This window comes from Chinchilla lanigera, unplaced genomic scaffold, assembly GCF_000276665.1.
Source record: "Chinchilla lanigera isolate Chin_1 unplaced genomic scaffold, ChiLan1.0 scaffold00004, whole genome shotgun sequence".
Taxonomy (NCBI): Eukaryota; Metazoa; Chordata; class Mammalia; order Rodentia; family Chinchillidae; genus Chinchilla; species Chinchilla lanigera.
The window spans coordinates 850,201-871,561 of record NW_004955405.1 but is presented as its reverse complement, the minus strand read 5'-3'; the positions used below and the strand labels follow the sequence as shown (position 1 = coordinate 871,561).

The following is a 21,361-nucleotide window of genomic DNA, read 5'->3' as shown; positions in this document are numbered from 1 at the left end:
TAATGATTAAATACCATTATCTAAATTTGTTTAATTTAATTTATTTTCTTTGCAAAATTCCTGTTTTTAAAAACTTGAAAGTCATGCCGGGCAAGGTGGCCCATGCCTGTAATTCCAGCACTCAGGAGGCTGAGGCAGGAGGATCTTAGGGAGTACAAGGCCAGCCTGGGCTATAAAGTGAGCTCAAGGCCAGCCTGAACTGTGTAGGGAGACTCTGTCTCAAAAAGACAAAAAAAAAAAAAAAACATTGAAAGTCATCTATTTTTAAATCAGATGCCCTTTACTCTGTACTTTAAAATGGTGTTATGAAAACATTAACAGTTTATAACAGAAAGTTTTATATGTGGAATATATTGCTTTTTAATGAATTTTCATGCCTACCTACTTTATTTTTTAGCATGTCACTAAAACACAGAATATTTCTCTTAGTGGAATATGGTATCTCTACTGTTTATACACGAAGACTCCCCTTTTATCAAGAGGAATGTATGATCTATACATTTTTGAAACCCCTACGCTATTTTCACTTAAATAGGATTCTGGGCTTGATTTCATATTAGAAATACTGGATTTATTAAGATGAGAACTCAGATGGAAGCTTCTTTACCCCTGAAGTCAGAGCCATTTCTTTTAGTTCTCTCCATCTTTATGGCAACTGCCTTTCTCCTCCATCCTCACGGTTTGCACTGTTGAGATGTTAATTCTGTATCCCTGAGACTGGTTGACCTTGTTCAACACCGCAACAGAAGCATATTTCTGTCCAGGTACTCAAGTATTGTGGCGTGAAAGCAGTGGAGCTGCTTGCTTTGAACATAAAGTGCAGATGCTGGGTAATGGATGAAGCTGTATCATCATCATATCACCATGTGCTGTTTCACCAGGTCTCTATAAATCCCTGACTGTGTGCCAGCCTTTAAGAGGCTTCAAGTGGAAAAAATTTTCTCTTCTAATGCACACTGCTATACTTAAATGACACCATAGAGTTTATAAACAGTGCAAATACTGGGGCAGTGTTTTGGAGTATACTTCACTATTTACAAGCCTTAAAAACCTGCATTTTAAACGGGTTCCAGGTGATTCTAGGTTTTTCTTTCTATTATGGTTCGGGGAAAGCCGTTTGTATCTCCGTTATGTGTCAGATTAAATGCATAAAATAAAATGAAATCAAATTATAAGTAATAAAATTGAATAAAAATAACTTTACAGGAAGTATTAATAGACATCAGATACAATTTGGATTAAAACATGAAATAATATGAAATATTTTATTCATAAAGATAAATATGCTAGTCAAAAGCTATACAAGAATGAGAAACATTGATGGCAGATAGAAATACAAACAAAGTGAATGAAATTTGAAACAGACTCCCCTCCGTTTTCTAGATATGCCAGCTTGCGATGCAGAGGATTAGCCCCTGACAGCAAAAGAAGGGCTGGGGGGCGTGCGGGCGCCTGAGACTGAGCGGCAGCTCCGCTCGCTCGAGGCAGCAGCCGGCTCGGGCTCTCACATCCGGGTTGCCCTGAGAGGAGCCGAGTGTTCCGCTCTCTCAACAACTGAAATTTCTTCTCGTTTTCCTTCTCTCACTTCCCTTATCCTCACTTTACTTTCCTAGAATTCCCTTCGGAAGAAAGTATTAGCAAGTCAGCCTGGTCCCAGGGTGTGTTTCACAGAGAATATCAGCCAGGACAGGATTCAGTTACTCACTAGGTTTTTGTTTTTTTTTTTTTTTTGTGGACATAACAGGTTCATTTAGAAAGGACTTGAGTTGAGTTTTTAGGCTGGCAGGGGTCAGTCATGCCATTTCTGCTCCTTCCTGTAGGTACAGCTTTTAAATTGTCTCTTATTAGCAGTGGAAGGTCGGTCATTCCACTGTAATTTTTTTGATAACCATATCTCTTTCCATTAATCAAATGTAGAGATATAATTTATTTTATTATTATTAAAACAATTTCATTCGAAAAAGGAAACCAAAGACTTTCCAGAGACGGGGCCTATAGGGGCAATATTCTCTTACCATATCTATATGTTCTGCCCTGTAACTGGTCTTCCTAAACACACAGAGATGTAACAGAATTCAGACACTTTTCTCATACATTTTATCACCTTAACATACTCTGGCTTAACATAATATTTTAATAAAAACTTGGGAAGATAATGACTTTTAAAATATGTTTAACATTTGTTATGTTGGGTTTTTTTCTTTGTGGTTAAACAATGGCTATATGATGCATTTCAAATTTTCAAATATAGTTACACTCTGAAAAATTTCTTAATATCCATAAAATGTAAAATTAATGTTCTTTGTTATAACTGTCAAGGTATAATTAGGCATAATTCTGAATTACAGTTGAAATTACAATTTATTAAAAGAATTCTTTATGGATAATATTCAATATTTCAGAGTACATGTACAGGTATTATGATAAAACTATATCTGGTGAGCACATATAGTATCTGTTCTTATCTGTTCTCTTAGAATAGCTGCCATATATCTTAGTCTGCCTAGAAGTCTCTTAACTACTATAAAGTCAACAAGTTTTGATCACATAATCATATTTAGAAAAGCAGACATCTATGATAAATACTTATAGTCCTGATACACTAGGAGAATGAGGTAGAAGGTTCAAAAATTTAAACCAAGCCTGGACAAATTAGTGATCCAGAGAGACCCTGTCTCAAAATTTAAAACTAAAAGGGCTGGTAATGTGGCTATAGTTCAGTGCAGAGACCCTTGGTTCAGTTCCCAGCATGTATGTATGTATGTATGTATAAACATAAATAAATAAATAAATAGCAAGTTTAGAGTTAGAAAAGTAACTTGGAATAAATACATGCACTTTTTGATTTTCTGAAAAGCTGTAAGTTCTTGCTCATTCTACACCCCACATATCTTCTTCCACCCAAATCTGTATTGTTTTAAAGCAAATACCTAAATAGCTTACTTCACCTATGAATATTTGATTATTTGATTTGTAAAAGAGCCCCTTTAAAAGCAGAACTCTTAAGTTATCACAATAAAAATTAATGATAACTCTTTAATTAAATGCCTAGTTGGTGTTCAATTTCCCCATCTCATATTCTTCTATTTGTTTAAACCAAGATGCAAGTAAGAATAAAATGCTATGGTTTGGATCTTAAATGGCCCCAAAGATCCATATATGAAAGCCTTGGATGCTAGCTTGTGGCCTTATTGGGAAGCAGTAGGACCTTTAGGAGATGAGGCCTACTGAAAGGAAGATAAGTCATTAGGGGTGTTGGCCTCCAAAGGGATACTGGGACCCTGGTCCTTCCTTGTCTTTTTGCTTCCCTGCCACCGTGAGGTAAATAGGCCTCATGTGCTCTGCACTTTTGCCATGATGCACCTGGCCATCAGATGCCCAAAGCAACAGGGCAAACTTACCACGGACTGAAACTTCTGAAACTGTGAGCCACAATAAATCCTTCCTCATTTTCAGTTAGTTTTCTCAGCTATTTTGTCACAGTGATGGACAGCTGACTGACACATAAGATTCTTAAGTTTCAACTTGCTAATGTTCATTCCAGTCTCCTTTAATATATAGGTTTCTTAGAATTTTGTTTTCTTTGCAGTTTAGTTACTTATATATCTGTGTTATCTGCTCTGTACTATTTCCCATGATCCAAAACTTACCACCTGCATCCAGTGATGTGAACCGCTCCTTTAAACCTTATATTGCTGTAAATTATCAGTGATACCTACAAGGGATTTAAATTCAAATTTTTGGCAACAATATCTTCTAGATGGTAATATTTACATCCATCCAGGTCACATAATACAAGGCTGCTTTTATCCATGTTGTATTAGTCATCACTTTTGATTAATGCTCAATCCATTGCAGAGAGTGACATTCTAATTTTGTTTCTTGCCTTAGCTAGATTATGCGTATAAAGAGAAACTTATACTCAGCAACTCTTTGATATCCCTAAGGTAAATTTATATAGGAAAGATGAGATACAAAAAAGGGATGATCAAAATATGCAATGAATATTTAAATTCTTTTTTTTTTTTTCTTTTTTTTTTTCTTGGTTTTTCTCCGGTACCAGGAACCGAATCACGACCTTGTGCTTGCCAGGCAGGCGCTTTGCCGCTGAGCTAAATCCCCAGCCCCTGAATATTTAAATTCTAAGAAAACTTACTATAGTAAAGGCACATTGCCATTAATCCCACCCCCAAACACATCGCATCGTTCTGATCATTTTCTGAAACAGTTCTGGAAGTCTTATTTCAAGAGTTTGTCTAAGAGATGTGATCAGAAATGTGAATGATGCTGCTGAGTACATCCTCTGAAATGGCAGGTTTATAAGAGCATTATGGTGTGGCCCCAGCTACCTGATTCACTGGATCTGACACAGTAGGGCTTCTGGCTCTTTACCAAAGTCAAAACCACCAAAGGTACATGTTTTGAATTGGTTCAGGATATCAAGTCTGCCATAACAGCAATTTAAGACACTAACAGGAGAGGGCTCCAAAACTACTTCAGAAAGTGACAAGAATGATGGGATAGTGTGTTTGGGAGGGTTTGGGGGGGAATAATAATGACATCCTAGGCTGTAATCTTTTTTTTTTAATTTTAGACCCTTACTATATTTTCCAACCACACTCCCTATGTGCTTAGTAGTTTTCCAAAAATTCAATCTTTTCTGGTCAGATGTGGTCCTCAGTTCTTGCTTCCATGAAATAGTCATCTCTTCCTGTGCTGCTTCCATAGATTCCTTCCGGCAGCTTCTTATGCTGTATGCTATGGGGCAAACTTCAGTGAGGGCTTGGATAACACCGAGGCTGCAAGGGGCCAGGCAGGGTGGTGGTAAGAGACTGAATATTAGACATCCTGTTCTTATAGGAGTGGGACTACTTCCATTATAAGAATTATACCTGAGGCAGGCTTCTTTTCACTGCTGTATCATCTCCCCCAGCTCCTTGACCATCCCACGTACCTGTCCTTTTTCTCAGACTGGTTGTTTCACACTAACCTGGTGACTCATCAGAATATATTAACAAAGACATTTTTGTCTGTGCTTTAGTAAATACTGGTTTCAGTTTGGCTTTTCTCCATCTTTTTGTAAGTTTTTAGCATAAAAATACAGTGCCCTCACAGAGCATACATTTGTGGATACACTGATGAATATGCACCATGATTACCTCGCATGGATGGGCTTTTAGCAATCTCATTGTAAGATGATTTCCTCTCCTGCACTAGACTCTACTAAGTGGCTTGTAAGGAGCAGGAAGAGTGAGGCCGAGGAGCAAATATTTTATTCTCAACTACTGAAATCTATACGTGGTTAAATTAAAGGAAGTAGCTTGAAGGCCAGAACTTTTGGAAAAGAAGCTCAGAGCAGTAATTAAAAGAGTATAGTCACCTCTGCCGGTGTGACTGAGAAAATGTCCTCAGGAAGATGCTTTCTAGGCTTTCTGGGAGCTATTTCCACTTCATGTATGTAATGTAATTATTTTAGACATTCACAATTGCTGATATAATTTATTAGTAAATTTATTAGTATAATTTATAATTTATTAGTAAAACACTGATGTATCCTTATTTTAATACAGTAAGTTTATTCTTCAGAACTATGCCACTAAAGAACTTGCTGGTCAGACTTGTGAAAGCAGCATGTACAGTTCGTCCTCCACATCCATGTGCTTACAGCCATGCATTCAGCCAACTATGAATGGAAAATATTGAGAAAAATGGCTTTTCTTTTGGTACTGGGAATCGAACTCAAGACCTTGTGCTTGCCAGTCAGGCACGTTGCCCCTGAGCTTTTTCCCTGGCCCCAAAATTGCATCTTTAAGAAACATGTACAGGCTTTTTGTCATTTGTGCCTATCAGCTTTCTGTCACTGTGACAATATACCTGAGATAATCAACTTAGAAAGGGAAAAGTTCATTTATGACTCATAATTTAGAGGTTTCAATCCATGGCTGGTTGGCTCTTTGCTTTTGGGTTTTTGGCAACATGGTCTATTGTAGCAGAAGCCCAAGGCAAAGGAATCGGCTTGTGTCATGGTAGCAAGAAAGTAAGAGACAGCAAAGGGCTGGGGACGTGAGCCCCTACTACTTACAAGTTCTACCATTTCTGATCAGCAGTGTAGGCTCAGGATGAAGCCTTTGACACAAGGGCCCTTAGAGGACATTTCCTATCCAAACTACAGCGTATTAGTCCATGCACAGTACAGTATGCCACGCCGGTAGAAGTCAGCCCTGAAAGTGTGTGTATGAAGCTCTTTGCTTCTAAGCTGTAACGTGGTCCATCCTGAAGGTCTCCTGAAGTGTCAGCTAAACGACTCTGCAGATGGAGCAAAGCATGACTTGGAGGGAGGCCGTGACTTCGCAGCTGCGGGATATGGGAGACATTTTCTGTGCTATTCCCCAAGCTATCCCCAGTACTATCAGCTCAAGTGAAACATGTACTTACCTTGAACTGTCTTTTGCTTCTTTCTCATAGAACACTTTTGTTCTCATTTAGTACAGAACATCTTTGTTCTCATTATGTATTTAAGATGGTGTGCTCCTGTAATAAAGTGTGGTCATAAATCCACTCTTGCTGTGTGTCTGTACCATGAGTCTTCCTTCATCAAAGCAGAAATCTTCATCAGAGATCAGTCCCAATATTAATTGAGAAACCACATCCCCAATATTGATTGGGAAGCTCCAGTACTGACTGGAGTGTTTTGCTATTATAGGTAAACCAAAAGCAATTAAAACTGACAATGGACCTGCTTACGTGTCACATTCCTTCCAATAATTCTATGCCTTATGGGATATTAATCATGATACCGGCATTCCATGTATAATCCTCAAGGACAAGGTATGGTTGAAAGGGCACAGGCTACTCTTAAATTTATGCTAGCAAAACAAAAAGGGGGAGATGAGGATAGAAGTTCACCATGACAGCAGCAGAGAAATTTTGGGCTACCATTATTATGTACAACCATTTGTACAGTATTGTTGCTAGGTATCCTTTGTAATCTTGAGTAGATTTAAAGCCTACAGGGGAATGTGCATAGATTGGATGTAAATGCTACCCTTTTTCTATAAGGGATTTGCATGAACATCTACAGATTTTGGTATCCAAGGAAGGTCCTAGAACCAATCCATACCCTAGACATATTAATTTTTAATATCTAAAGGTTTCTGAAAGTATAGCCCAATTCTTGTGACTTTGGTAGCTATTGAACATCCTAAAATCATATTTGATTAATTTATTTTGTTTTTTTCTATTTATTTATTCTTATGGTTTTAATATAATTTGTCTTGTAAGACAAATGGATAACATTTCTTATCACTTATTCTCCTACTATATTTATATTCTTCTATGGCTTCTTAAGCCCTATTTACCCACCATTAAGTGAATTTTAGTAACATAAGCTCTTAAACTTTTGATTAAGACAGTTTCTTAAGAAAATGAAAAATGCAGTGGATATCTTAATGGAAACATGTAAAAGAGCACAAATTTTATTCTCTATATTTGTCGGACTTCACATCCAACTCTGTCCAGGGCGAACAGATCCCCCAAACTAGGTGCCCGCTGATGTATAAGAAAAGTAAGAAAAACATCAAACCAAGAGAGCCAAAATCGTGTGATCAGGTGCTAGCAGCCTCTAGGACTGACTGACTCCTTATTACCATCTTCAGTAACCTTTTATTCAGAATCCACCCAGGAGGCAGCAGAGGAATCGGAGCATATCAACTGTTTTAGCAAGAACAATACAGCTCAATTATCATAGGAACGCGACCTGACCAGTAAGCCATCATGTTATCTCCCTTCACCCATATCTCAGCAAAGCACCTAGTATTGATCCTGGGGCTTACATTGCTTATGCTAGACTTCCTCCAGAACCCAACAATCATGGCTTGGTCAGGCCTCAGACAATACACAAAATAGTAACTGAAGAATGTCCTCCACATTTCTCCCTTTTTGTTTTGCTGCAACTCTTTGAAACATCAGCAAGAAGCCCACCAATAGTCTTTCCATTTCTCTCGGGGTTTTCCAGATGAACTTTGCTAGACTAAGAGGCTCAGGCAAAGTACAATTATAATACCGTATAAAATGACAGTAGAAATTCTGAAAAAGAAGAATATAGTCCACAGTCTATAACAGTAGTCAATCATTTTCTAACAATCATGTATATCCTAATATATAAATCCTAATAGAATGTTAATAAACAACAGTTACATATAATTATCCAGAAATATAGATATCAAAACCATACATAACATTGCTACATGACAATCATGATAACATATAGGAACATACTTAAATTTTCATTATGATATAACATGTCTCTTTTATTGGGGCATCTCCCAAGAGACTATGCAGATCACTGGGGGCTCCTTATTAATGAATAAAGGTTGGCCCCTCCTCCTTATTAATGAATAAAGGTTAGCCATTCATCAATTGGAGTCCTACCTAATAATTTCTCCTCACCCTGAGGACTGTGGTTAAAACATCTTAATTTGATATCATATAAACCAGCTTGTAACTCAGGTGAAAGCATGCTGTTACATCTATAACCCAATTGTTGAGCTCAAAATAACAGGGAACAGTTGTTCACTGAATGACAAACACATAAACAAGTACACAGAGCAAACAAACACCTTTACAAAATCAGAGTGCACTCAAATATATTTTCAACCAAATTGAATCATAGTAATTCTATTATAATTTTAGAAATTTATAATTTAAATACATTAGTCAGATTTTGTTGTCAATAGCAGAGATCTCTTAGTAAAGTTTTGGAAGGAATAGAATCTTTTATCTACAAAAAATATGTACATTTTGTATTTTATCCTCTTGACTTTCTGTTGTAATTAATGTTCCCTGTGTGTTATATAGACCGGGAAGCCATCTAGATTCATTAACATAAGTTGGTGAAGGCATATATGCCCAATTCTGTAGATTAAATGTCTGCTGAAGTGGCTGTTACAGCCAGCATGGCTAGAAACATACTACCAGCCATAAAGTCGTGTCTAGTGAAGCCCAGCAGCTTCTCAGCATCATGGGTTAATTTCTTAAGTTGTCCCCAGGTTGGCGGTTGTGCTTTCTGAGTGTTTCTGGTTGGTGTCTGGAGATGGTGCTGTAGTGACATTGCTCTCATTTCTTCCACTCGAGGATTCAGATCGAATCTGAGTCTTTTGTGGCTCATGTTGAGGTTTAATTCTTCCAGCAGGTAACCATACTTTTTCTCCTGAATCTGTAATGACACAAGCAAATCCTCTCCCCAAAATTTGAACAATACCTCTTTCCCATATTCCAGTGTGAATATCTTTCCAATAGGTAGGTTGCCCTATCGGTTCTGTTGGCCCCTTAATAATGGTAGCGCAAAATTTCTCTGCTGCTGTCATGGTGAACTTCTATCCTCATCTCCCCCTTTTTGTTTTGCTAGCATAAATTTAAGAGTAGCCTGTGCCCTTTCAACCATACCTTGTCCTTGAGGATTATATATGGAATGCTGGTATCATGATTAATATCCCATAAGGCACAGAATTATTGGAAGGAATGTGACACGTAAGCAGGTCCATTGTCAGTTTTAATTGCTTTTGGTTTACCTATAATAGCAAAACACTCGAACAAATGATTTTTAACATGTACAAATTTTTTTTTCATAGTACAAAGCACTTATATAAAGCCAGAATATTTATCAACAACAACATATACAAATCCAAGTTTCCCAAAAGCAGGAATATGTGTTACATCCATTTGCCACAACTCATTACTTTGCAAGCCTCTAGGATTTGTTCCAGGCTGAAAAATAGGATTAATAAGCAGACCACAAATAGGACAAGATAAAATGATTTCGCAAGCCTGTGGAATGAAAAGTTGAGGAAATTTTTGACGTAAACCTTTGGTATATACATGAGTTAAAGTATGAAATTTAGTGACTAAACAATCTGGTGAGGAAATAGCAACAAGTTGTTCAACTTCATTATCATTACAAAGTAGCTGTTTCTATATAAATTAACTGTTAACCATACATAATATAGGAATCTGGGCAGGACTTGGGAATCCCTAAAGGACTTCACCAAGTAATACTTTATGTTAATTTAGGAGAACTATGTTATCTCTAGAAAGGCCTTTTCTGTAGGAGTGAGATGCCTATAGCTATAGTCTTCTTTTAGTTAATAGGGGTTGGAGGCGGCTGTTCTCAGCTGTGGCCTTTTCTTGTAGTGTAATTTTCTGCTGCGGTACTTTCATCTTTAGCAAAATTTTAAGAATTTAATTAGTATATATCAACAAGTGAAGTGGGAGGGGTTGACTGCCCCTTTTGTTTTTGTAATTTGAATTTTGATGATAAAGTGAGAAAACTGTATCCAATGTTTTGAAGAGGGAGCCCTAATATAAACTCCCTTAACCTAAGAAGACCTATTTGTGAAAACAGAAGCAATTTGAAATAACTTGTCTGAAGAATAATGACAATTAATAACACCAGAGAAATTAGTCCAAAGTCTGGATGGAGCCAATTAATACTACCAAATAGTCTGAAAACATTTAGGCTGATCTAAACAGCTTGAGTAAATTGTCCGTTGGAATAGGGGACCCAACTAGGAAAAAGTTATCGTAGCTTGTATTCTTTGGAGGCTAACATTAGGCCTGGCATTATTTAAATGGGATGTCAAAATTAAATGACTGTTTAAATCGCACTGCTTTTAGATTGTATTTTAAACTTTGATAATCTATTTGTGAAATACTAAAGCCTGTTTTATACCAATTTAATTTTGGACTGTAAAACAAGCAATCAACATCATTAGGAATCACGAGAGCACCAAAGACTTTTAAGTCAGTAGCAAATCCTGTATATAATGTCAAGAAGAAAACTGTAATTAAAACAAGACACTTTTATTAGCTATATGAATCTGAAATGAGGAAAAATTTTTTACTATAATTCTAAATGACCAAATCAATCACTGAAATATATATATATTTTTTTTTTTTCTGAGGCAAGGGACAAAGTTTTATTTATGGAAATTATGGTTTTTTTAAATAATCTTTTGTAAAATAGCTCCCTTATTGTAAACCTTAGAAAATACAATTTGTTTTAAACTAAAGGCAAACTTTTTATCTTGGGTATGTAAACAGCCTTTTAAACTTATCACCTTAAGGGGAAAACGTAAAAGCCTTTTATTTTTTTAAAATTTGCTCTATTCTCTGTGAGGCTTTATTTCTTGTGAAACTATTTTCAAGCGAATGGCCTTTTGCATCCCTCCAGGTCGGCAATTCAGCACCTCTGAGTCAGGAAATGCTAATCACACCCTATGGACTTGCAGCGGCCACACCTGGGGGCCACCTATACTCGTGTCTAGGAGCCCTTAAAAATGTTTTTCCTATAAGTAATCAATCTTATCTCTGAACCCAATAGGTGCCACAGTGTTTTGAGTAGACTGAACCATAACCTTGATTGTTCCTGTATAATCAGCATCGGGAACACTAGGCAAAACCTAAAGACCTTTTAAAATAAGACTGCTGCAGCCTAGCAGGAGTGCCACTGTACCCTGAGGCAAGGGTCCAAGCAGGAATAATTTGGGGTCCCGTTTCAGGAGTTAGTATAAATCTGGAGGAGAGACCGAGGTCCAAGCCTCCACTCCATCCCCTCAGGGAAGGGTGAGCTCCTAGCAGCGGCTCCATAGTCTTAGTACCTGGTATGGGCTCTCACTCTGGCCCCTGGATGTCCAGGTGTGTTTTTTTGTTTTTGTTTTTGTTTTTGTTTTTGTTTTTGTTCTAATTCCGAGCGCAGGCACTGACTTGAGCCGGATGAATTTCTGGTGCCAAACTCGGCCACAGCCTTGTCGGTGCCTGTGGCGCTGGCGGCGGGGAAGGCCAGGGCGCGCCACGGTTATGTCCTGTCTGTTGGGTTCCTGGCGCACATGTTGGTAGCTGCACAGGCTGTACCTGGACAGGCTGTGCAGACTCACCGGCAGCTGGGAAGTCCCAGCTGGGCCTGCCTAGAACCAGAGGCCGGGGCTTTCCCTGAACCCACTTTGTGCCTCTCCCTCCGGCCGTGCTGGCGCCCTTGTCCTGCTAGGGCTCCGGACTCAACTTCAAAGTACCGTTCCCAGCTGAATCCTTTGTAGTACTAAATTCCCATCTATCCACATCCAGAAAAGAAAAGCACATACAGGAACCATGAAAAGAGCAAACATTTTTATAAATATCTATGAACATTGGTTTTTGAAAATGTTTGTTTCATTTTTAATTACTAGCAATTTAATCTATTATTCTTCCTTTTTTTTTTTTTATTTCTATCTTCTCTTATCCTGCAAGATCTCCTGTTCTGATTCAGATTCTCTTTGAGACAGAAAATTTACCACGGTAACCCTGATGAAGCAATCCCGGAGACTGGGCTTACCTGTCCGTGGACTCTTCTCTGGTTGGCTGAACACTGCCTTAATTCCTTTTTCCTTAGTCTGGAAGACTCCTCTTGTTTTCATGTTCCCGCTCCTCGGCTCTTCTTTGGTCGGTCGAGCACTGACTTAATTCCCTTAATTCCCTTTCCTAGTCTCGAAGACTTACTTTCATACCTTAGTCTCAAAGATTTATTTTCATACCTTAGTCTCGAAGACTTATTTTCATACCTTAGTCTCGACTTTCAAACGAAGGTCCATGCCGGATGTTGGGCGCTGTATGTCGGACTTCACATCCAACTCTGTCCAGAGTGAACAGATCCCCCAAACTAGGTGCCCGCTGATGTATAAGAAAAGTAAGAAAAACATCAAACCAAGAGAGCCAAAATCATGTGATCAGATGCTAGCAGCCTCTAGGACTGAGCCCTGGTTACCATCTTCAGTAAACTTTTATTCAGAATCCACCCAGGAGACAGCAGAGGAATTGGAGGATATTAACTGTTTTAGCAAGGACAGTACAACTCAATTATCACAGGAATGTGACCTGACCAGTAAGCCATCATGTTATCTCCCTTCACCCATATCTCAGCAAAGCACCTAGTATTGATCCTGGGGTTTACATTGCTTATGCTAGACTTCCTCCAGAACCCAACAGTCATGGCTTGGTCAGGCCCCAGCAATATACAAAATAGTAACTGAAGAATGTCCTGCTCCACATATATTTAGTTTAGAATAAATGGTATATATTTTATGTTATAAACTTTAGGTCTTTGGAATCCCATTTTAAAATCCCACTTTAATCCCATTACAGAAAAGAGTGCTCAGAAATTCATGTATTGTTTTTAAAATAAGTAATCATTATGTACTTGAAACTTAAGTGAAGGATTATTTATAAAATAACACAAAATTTCAGTTGAGCCTAGTGCATGATCTGTGTAGTCAAAAATCCCCAACTATCCTTCAGCATTACCTGGCGGAACGTGAAGAACATATATTGATACCCCCAAGATACTTGCACATCCACATCGGGAACATTTACTGGTCCTAGTTAGACAGGAGCAACTCATTTGTGAGACTCAACAACAGACAGGCCAGGTCTGCCATACTGACTAATCCAGTGCACATCAAAGCCTGCCAACAAATCGCACAACACAGTCAGATCCCGACATGTCAGTTTAACACTACCTGGAGCCAGGAATTTGCCTTCTCTCCTTCATAGTTGACTCTACCAATAGTTATGTTAATGCCTATGGAAATGTTAGTGATGGCCTTTATTTCTCCCACTTATGAAGATCTTACTGGCTCGTTTTACCACCAAGTCTAATTGTGATGGATGCTTAGAAAAAGCACATGACACTTGCCCAAAAATCACAAAAGATCTGTAATCTAGAAAAGTTCGAATTTGAACTCAAATCTTAAGGCACTATAACCCTTGTGCCTAACCACCACAAAACAGAACCTTGCTTTATTATTGTTACGGTTGAAACATTGTGTCAACTTGGGGAGTCTAGAGGTTTGGCTAAGTGACTCAGCAGGAAGCCAGGATACTTACTTTGTATACATCCTGAGCCTGTGGAAGAGGAGGGCATGGAAATTATGTGAGAGCTACACGCCCCTTAGGTGGGGGTAGCCTGTTTACAATGTAAGGGAGGGAAAGAAGCTGCTTGCTGCCATTCCTCCTTTTTGCTCTGGCTGTTTGCTGTTCGGCTGCCATTCCCCCCTTTGCTCTTGTTGCTTTGCTATCTTCTGCCTCAGAGCCAGCCAAGTATGGACTGAAACCTCCACACACTGTAAGCTAAATAAACCTTTCCTTCCTTCATTTTGGGCATTGGGTATTTTGTCTCAGCAACAAGAGAAAAGTAACCAAGACAATTATACTAAGACACAAATTATTATGAAAACAAAACCTCTGTTCCACATTTAGAAAGAAGGCAGAGGCTTGGGAATGGTATTTATTTTATTTCAAAATAATTTGGACTTTCCCGATATATAAAAAGATTAGACACGGTAGGATGATTTATTAGCTTCCTAATAAATCAGCCCAGGTCCCGTAAACCTGATCTTCCATCTGGTCTTTTTTCACTATCAGCCATTTCCTTATCTGTCTGTCTACCTGTCAGTCTGTCCCATGATGAAAGCAGGTGAGATGTTATTTACATCAGACAAATCGTTAAACATAAGCCAAGGGACCATTTGATTTCTTTGAGCACTCTTTGGGCTCTTTTTGCGTCTCTGCTCTTTGAATTTTCAGTGAACTTCCATTTTTTTAATAACTTTGTTGGAATAAATGCAAAGCAACAAAAAGTTTCATGAAGAATAATGACCATTTCAGACTGAATTTTGTAACATCCTGTTTCTGGAAGTATTTGGCCATGTTATTTGACTTTATTCCTTCAAATATAAGGAGTTCTATAAGTTCTATTATGGGAGCATCTTAGTTGCACTGTAATGGCTGCCTTGATGTGCTAAATCCATTGAAAATTTTACCTGTCATAGTCATTTTGAGTTGTGGGAAGAGCCAGACTCACATAGTGTCAGATCCAGTGCATAAGATAAATGAGGACATTCATTAGTGTTTTTATGAGCTTGCTCTACCCTTAGATAGTGCTCAGCAGCAACATTCGCTGCATTTTTGTTTTTTAATCATAACTCATTAAGACACTACTGAAAGAGAACTTCAGGAGCTGCTTCAGAAAGTGACAAGAATGATGCAATGAGTGTGTTCAAAGCAAGGGGGAATGTTTTGAGGGGAATTAATGGCAATGTGTTTTTACTATAATAAACTTTTTAAATTTAAGCAGTCAGTATATATTTTGAACACACTGCATATAGTTTCAATCTTTAAATTTCATAAAGGAATTTGGTTTTTTGCCAGCATTTAAAAATAAATTATAAAACATGTATGTTTTTACATGACATAATTATACAAGTTTAAAATTCAGGAAAAATAAGGAGAACATATGTAAATCCCCAACAAAATATTTTCACTATTTGTTATTTCTTTTCAATCTTTCAATTTTTGCACTTGAATTCTACTTAAATTGTATCCACAACATATACAACACTTTATATCCTGCTAAACATTGTACCATAGTTTCTCCTTTTGTTACATAATTCTTGGATCATAATAATACATGTCTTCATAATCATCTGTTGAGTATTTGAATAAATTTTTGACTTTCATCATCTATTCAGTATTGAATTAAAAATCTTTTGCTATTAATATTGATTTTATGAAACATCTTTGGGTATAGCCTGAGATTATTTCCCAGATAGTTTCCTGGACAAAAACTTGGTACCTTTTCAGGGCTAGTGACCGTGTTGTCACAATGTCTTCTCAAAGGCATTGTCTAGCTAGAATGTCATCTGTAATATCAACGAGTGTCATTTTTACAGCATTTCTGCCAATATCCCATATAGAGATAAGAATTTTTTGAAAACATATTTCACAAATGGAAGATGGTGCCTCATCACATTCTTTTTATGCTTCCCAATTTACCTCCTAGAGTGAAGAAGGATCTCCCCAGGAAGGAATTCTGGAAGATATGCCTGTGGAGCCTGACAGTGAGGCCTATGAAATGCCCTCTGAGGTAAATTTATACACATAAAATTCCAAAAATAAAGTTCAGGAGCAGAAATTGGTCTTCCTAAAAGCAGAACTGAAGACCTGGCAGGGTCAGATTCCCCTTCTTAGGATTTGTGTAAGTCAGTCAGGAGGTTTTCTCTAAGAGGCGATGTTGATCTGGGCGGTAGAGGGGAGAGCTTTCGATTAGAAAGAAGGACCAGAGACAAAGGCACGGATGTCTGTGTGTGTGGATGGTCTGAGGAATGGGGAGTGATCATGATTCAAGCATGTGAAACAGAATAGTGATAGATTAAGGGTACAGAGATGATTAAGGTCAAAGACAGACTGTAGAACACTGGGACAACCTTGGCTTTTGGAAATCAGCTGGAGGTTTTAAAGAAGGTAAGTTTGTATTTATGTAGAAGCTTGATATTATTAAAAAGATATTCTTAAGGAGGTCTTACCTGACCCCTTTACTTAAGGTCATTTGTATTCTTATTGTAAGTGTTATCTAAATATTGTATTGAGGACTTCGGCTCTGGAAGAGAATAGATGTAATTACTGAAGTCATAGGCAAAGACAAAATTTCCAATTGGGGAAGTAAAAGGAGAGAATATGTATCTTTAAGTGTCTTAATTTGTTTCTAAGAGTTAGAGTGTCTCAGCCGTGAAAGAAGCTTCATGAGCTGTTTGACTTAGGTCTCCAGTTTAGGTTTGAATGCACTGAAAGCCAAAGAGGCACAACTGATTGGTTTGACAGGACTGTATCATGTGATTGCTAACGAGTAATCTAGAAGTAGAAGCCAGGTGCCGTAACTTTGGTGACTAACATAATTTGTTTTCTGTGTGATAGGTAAGACAAACTATAAAGTTAAAATAACACAGCAGAGTCATTCCAAAATTGCTATGAGTATGAACTTAACTCAGGATGTTGCGCCATGTCCCGTATCATTTGCTCTAAATCCTTGAGTAATGAACACTTCCGCTAACAATGAGTGCTGAATGTTTTTGTTTTTCCTAATGTTAGGAAGGCTATCAAGACTACGAACCTGAAGCCTAAGAAATACTTCTGCTCCCATTTCCTTGAGAGCTGTGGACAGATGTTCCATCCTGTACAAGTGCTCAGTTCCAGTGTGCGCAGTCATGACATTTCCTCAGAGTTTTACGGTGTGTTTTGAAGTCTTCCATCAGCAGTGGTTGTAGTCTCTGTACCTGCCCCATCAGCATTTCGGTGCTCCCCCTCACTGAAGTGAATGTATGGTAGCAGCCTCCTGTGTGCTGTGGATAGTGTGGCTTCCAATCTAAAACGTTAAAACAAATTAAAAACACCCAAGTGACTACTACGTATTTCTAAATCTCCACTATTTTTCTGTTGCTGTTGTTGAGAAGTTGTAAGTGATCTCCTCTCATATATTATAAAATTTCAGGTGTCTTTAATGATTCTGTCTAAGAATAACGATATATTGTGAAATTTGTTCAAATATATAATATACAAAAAGATGTGCGCATGAATCTATGCACCTATAAATACTAACTATGAAATTTTACTGTTTTGTGATGTGTTTTATTAACTTGTGTTTGTATATAATGGTGAAAATTAAAATAAAATGTTATCTCATTACAAAATATGCTTTGTCCCATCTCAATAATACAATTATGTTTATAAACAATATGGAATACTGACACAACAGACTTAAATTTAAAGTTCTAAACAGCTATTTGAAGAAGGAATTTGAGAACCTTATGCTCAGATTTCCCTGAATCAGCGTTACCCAAAGTCTGTTCTAATCTGCAGTCTTGTCTTAAGAGGCTATACTGAAAAAGATGGTTCCGTGCAGCAAAGGGTGAGAAATGATTTGGACCACATCTTCTTTAGATGTTCATAAGACGCTAGCATGTTAGAGGTTCTTCAATATTCCCCATCCCACCCCCTTTCTTTCTTTTTTTTTTTTTTTTTTTTTTTTTTTGAGACAGGGTCTCACTATGCAGTTCAGACTGGCCTTGAGCTCACTTTGTAGTGCAGGCTGGTCTCGAACTCGCAATGATCCTCCTGCCTCAGCCTCCTGAGTGCTGGGATTACAGGCGTGTGCCACCATGCCTGGCTTTCCCCCTTTCTTTTTAAATAATCAGAAATACTGTTCACCAATACCAAGAAATGCTTTTAAACACTTCTTGGGCTTAGCAAGAGTCATGCACTGGATTAAGTCTCCAGTACAAAAAGGGAACAAAACAACAAAACACAACAAAATAACCAACAAGAAAGAGGAAAACAACAAAACAAAACAACTCTGGGAAATACAAGAGTAGAAGAAATGTTAATTCTCTAGATTTATGAAAAATCTCATGGATGTCTTTAAATTCTACTAATATAGTAATCCTAGTATACTTCATTAGGGAAAGTTTTTCAGGTGAGGTAAACCTATTAAGTCCCTAGGAAGCTGCCAGTACACTTGGCTATGAAAAAACTGTATAAGTTAATTGAGAAAGTATTCTGTTTAAGATGTTTGATTATTCAGAAGAAAAATGGCCTAGTCACTTTTAAGTTACTTGTAGAAAGTACAATTCCAAGAAATAATATTCTGGAGGTGCTAGCAGTATATGTGTAATTGTGAGTGGTTTGGTATATAACAGGCACTGACAGGGGAGGGGAATGCAAGATCATAAAGACAGTCACCGGAGAAAGTTTCTTTTGCACCTGATTGTAAAGAACACTAGAGTGCTAGCCGCTGTGAGGTCTCCTACCGGAAAGAAGCGGTAAGTCTTTTGTTGTATTTAAATACTGTTTGGGGGGCTGGGGATTTAGCTCAGCGGCAAAGCGCCTGCCTGGCAAGCGCAAGGTCATGAGTTTGGTTCCCGGTACTGGAGAAAAACCAAAAAAACAAACAAACAAACAAAAAAATAAATAAATACTGTTTGGGCACATAGTACATGTCAAGACACCTTGGAAATTGGTCACTAAATTATACTTTAAATCTACCTGAAATACAGGTACATTTTAAAAATAACAGAGTATTAAATAATGAAGAGCAAACAAAATTAGACTGACACCAGAGTCTAAAAGCAGCTTGAGATCAGGCAAGCTGTGAACTTGAACGTCAGGGTTTATGTTGGTTAAAATTCTACTTTTAGGTGCTGCTTCTCTGAACATGTTCTGGAAGTTACTTGTGAGCAGTGAATTATTCTGTCTTAATAGTTTAATTCCCACCCAGCCCTCATACAGAATATTCCATGAGCCACACAAGCCATTCCAGGAGCAGTGTCTCACTTGCTGTCCTGAGGCCTTCACCTGACAAGTAGCCTGAGGCTCGTCTGGTCCGACTTTATTTTGCAGGCTTATGTCGCCCATGTCTGAGCTATGACCCCACAGGGGACTTAGCTGAACCATTCCTGGAGGGCTTTGGCTCACAGTGGCAGCAGAGCAATCTGCTGGGTGGTACGGAGCTCAAAGCTGTATCTTTTTCAAAATGTCTCCACACATGTGAGGGGCAACTCTCTGTCCTCCACTTGTGGTTCATTTGGAAAGTTGCTACTTGTGAGATGTATTTCATATGGTTTCTGCTGCATTTCTGGCACAGATTACCTAAAACTCATAACTTTAGCCCGTGGCCCAGCCTCTGTGACCCGGCCTCTGACAGAGCTCCTGAGCACCGTGGGATTTCCCGTGTGAGAGGGGCATATTCTGTTCTAATGAAATACCTCTTGGTGGATTTCTGGATGGGAACTGATGTGAAGGAGAGAAAAGAGTATTTTCCTCATCCATCATGAGGGTGGTGGCTGACATTCCTACCATGGAGACAGATGGACAAGCCCAAAGTGCAACAAACTTATTTCACCAAAGTTTGATGTGCGGCAAGAGCCAAAGATCCAGGGACTATACTTTTATATACTTAGGTTTGATGAAAAACATACAGCTGTGTGGAAGTATGGCTGGGCAACAGGGGACGGGACCTAACGGAAGCAACCTGGAGGCAGCAGGGGAGGGAGGATGTGGCCAGACTTAACTGTTCAGATTCTTCTTGGCCTCCTTGTGGAGCAGTCCTGCCTGCTGTGTACGGGGCAGGACGCCTGTCACTCAAGGGTCTTCAGGAGGGAGGACATCAGAGAGATCCTTCTGCTTCTGCAATTTTCTCAGTTCCCCTCAGTGTAAAATGCACTGTATTCCCAAGTGCTGTGTTTTGAGTTATCGTGTTCTCTAAGTCCCCAAACTGCTCAGCAAAAAGACCAAACTATGTTTACAAGTTTGGAACCTTCAGCTCCAGCTCCTGGTTTTCTGGAGAGGGAGAAAGAGCCAGAGCTGAGTTTATAATCTTTCATGCTTTCACGATGAAGCCTCCATAAAAGGATATGCAGTCATTATCTGCAGAGAATGGGAATATGAGTCACTGCAAAACACATGCACACGTGCGTGCCACACACACACACACACACACACACATTCTGGTGGCAGAAGTAAAGCGTTCTGGAAATTCTGAATGCTATAAAAATGTAGAAGAAAAAATAAATTTTCCTTTTTGCTATTGGATTAAATATGCATGTCAACATCCAAATCTCAAAGACAACAATCAATTCTCACAGACAGTGCTATCCAAATCCATTCTGAAGAAGGAATTATATTTTTGTAACTTGACAGGTGCCCTCTGTCCACCAAACTGAAAACACTCTTGAGTGTTTACCTCAACTTCTTCAAGGCCAGTTAGGTTGATTCCACTCAATTCTTCCTGCCTCAGGCAGGGCAGGGTGCACCAGGGCCAGCTACACTTGGATATACTTTTTAAAAAAATATTTTGTATCAAAATAGATAAGATTTATCAATAATAAGCCCATTTAATTCCCATGATCACTTTAAGAGGCCAATAATTATTCTCATTTTGTATAGGAGCAAACAGGCTAAGGAACTTCTAGCTAGTATGTGGCAGAGCCAGGAGTTCCAATCCATATAGCATCATGTCATCTTCTAGTGTAAGAGAACCTTCCAGAAGTCTGAGGGGTGAGGTAGTAGCTTCACTTTTCTAGATGTAATTATTAGCTTCTGATGTCTATGTGTGTTATAAGTGAATTTTACCTATTTGAAGATGTAATTCTAATTCTAGGAGAAATTAGCCCCTGATAGATACTTCATTGTAATTAAATTATGCATATCCTGATGATAAAGCTAAGTTACTTATTCTCAGTACAAAATAAAAATGTTGTTCTAATAATAACAGCAGTCTACAGTGAGTCAGGCTTTGTTATTTTTTCCTGTTAAACTGTAGTACTTGGCTTCAACCAAATGGCCAAAGAAAATACAAATTAAGATTAAAACTAGGAATTTTAATTATACATATTTAGCAATAAGATTACTGAATTTACAAATATATTAGATAGTAAAGGTGTTATTTAAGACCTTGTATTTATAAATAATATTAGCACCTTAATATTTCATAATAAGGTCTGATTTT

At 38.2% G+C, this 21,361-nt stretch overlaps 2 protein-coding genes across 2 annotated transcripts in view; one reads left to right on the top strand and one right to left on the bottom strand.

Annotated features, from left to right (window-relative positions):
- Snca (synuclein, alpha (non A4 component of amyloid precursor)) overlaps positions 1–17,551 on the top strand; it is a gene marked incomplete at its 5' end in the record, with an annotated part of 108,731 nt that extends 91,180 nt beyond the window's left edge. Inside the window, 2 exon segments of the mRNA XM_013517311.1 lie at positions 15,866–15,949; positions 16,951–17,551. Coding sequence (XP_013372765.1) covers positions 15,866–15,949; positions 16,951–16,983 — 117 coding nt within the window. The 3' untranslated portion in view covers positions 16,984–17,551.
- On the bottom strand, positions 8,742–12,646 carry LOC102008052 (endogenous retrovirus group K member 21 Rec protein-like). Its single transcript, XM_005374249.2, has 2 exons — positions 12,591–12,646; positions 8,742–9,214 (listed from the first exon to the last, which is right to left on the bottom strand). Exons 1-2 carry the CDS (start codon positions 12,618–12,620, stop codon positions 8,921–8,923), a joined length of 324 nt encoding a protein of 107 aa, XP_005374306.2. The 5' UTR covers positions 12,621–12,646; the 3' UTR covers positions 8,742–8,920.
- Positions 17,552–21,361: the final 3,810 nt, after the last annotated feature.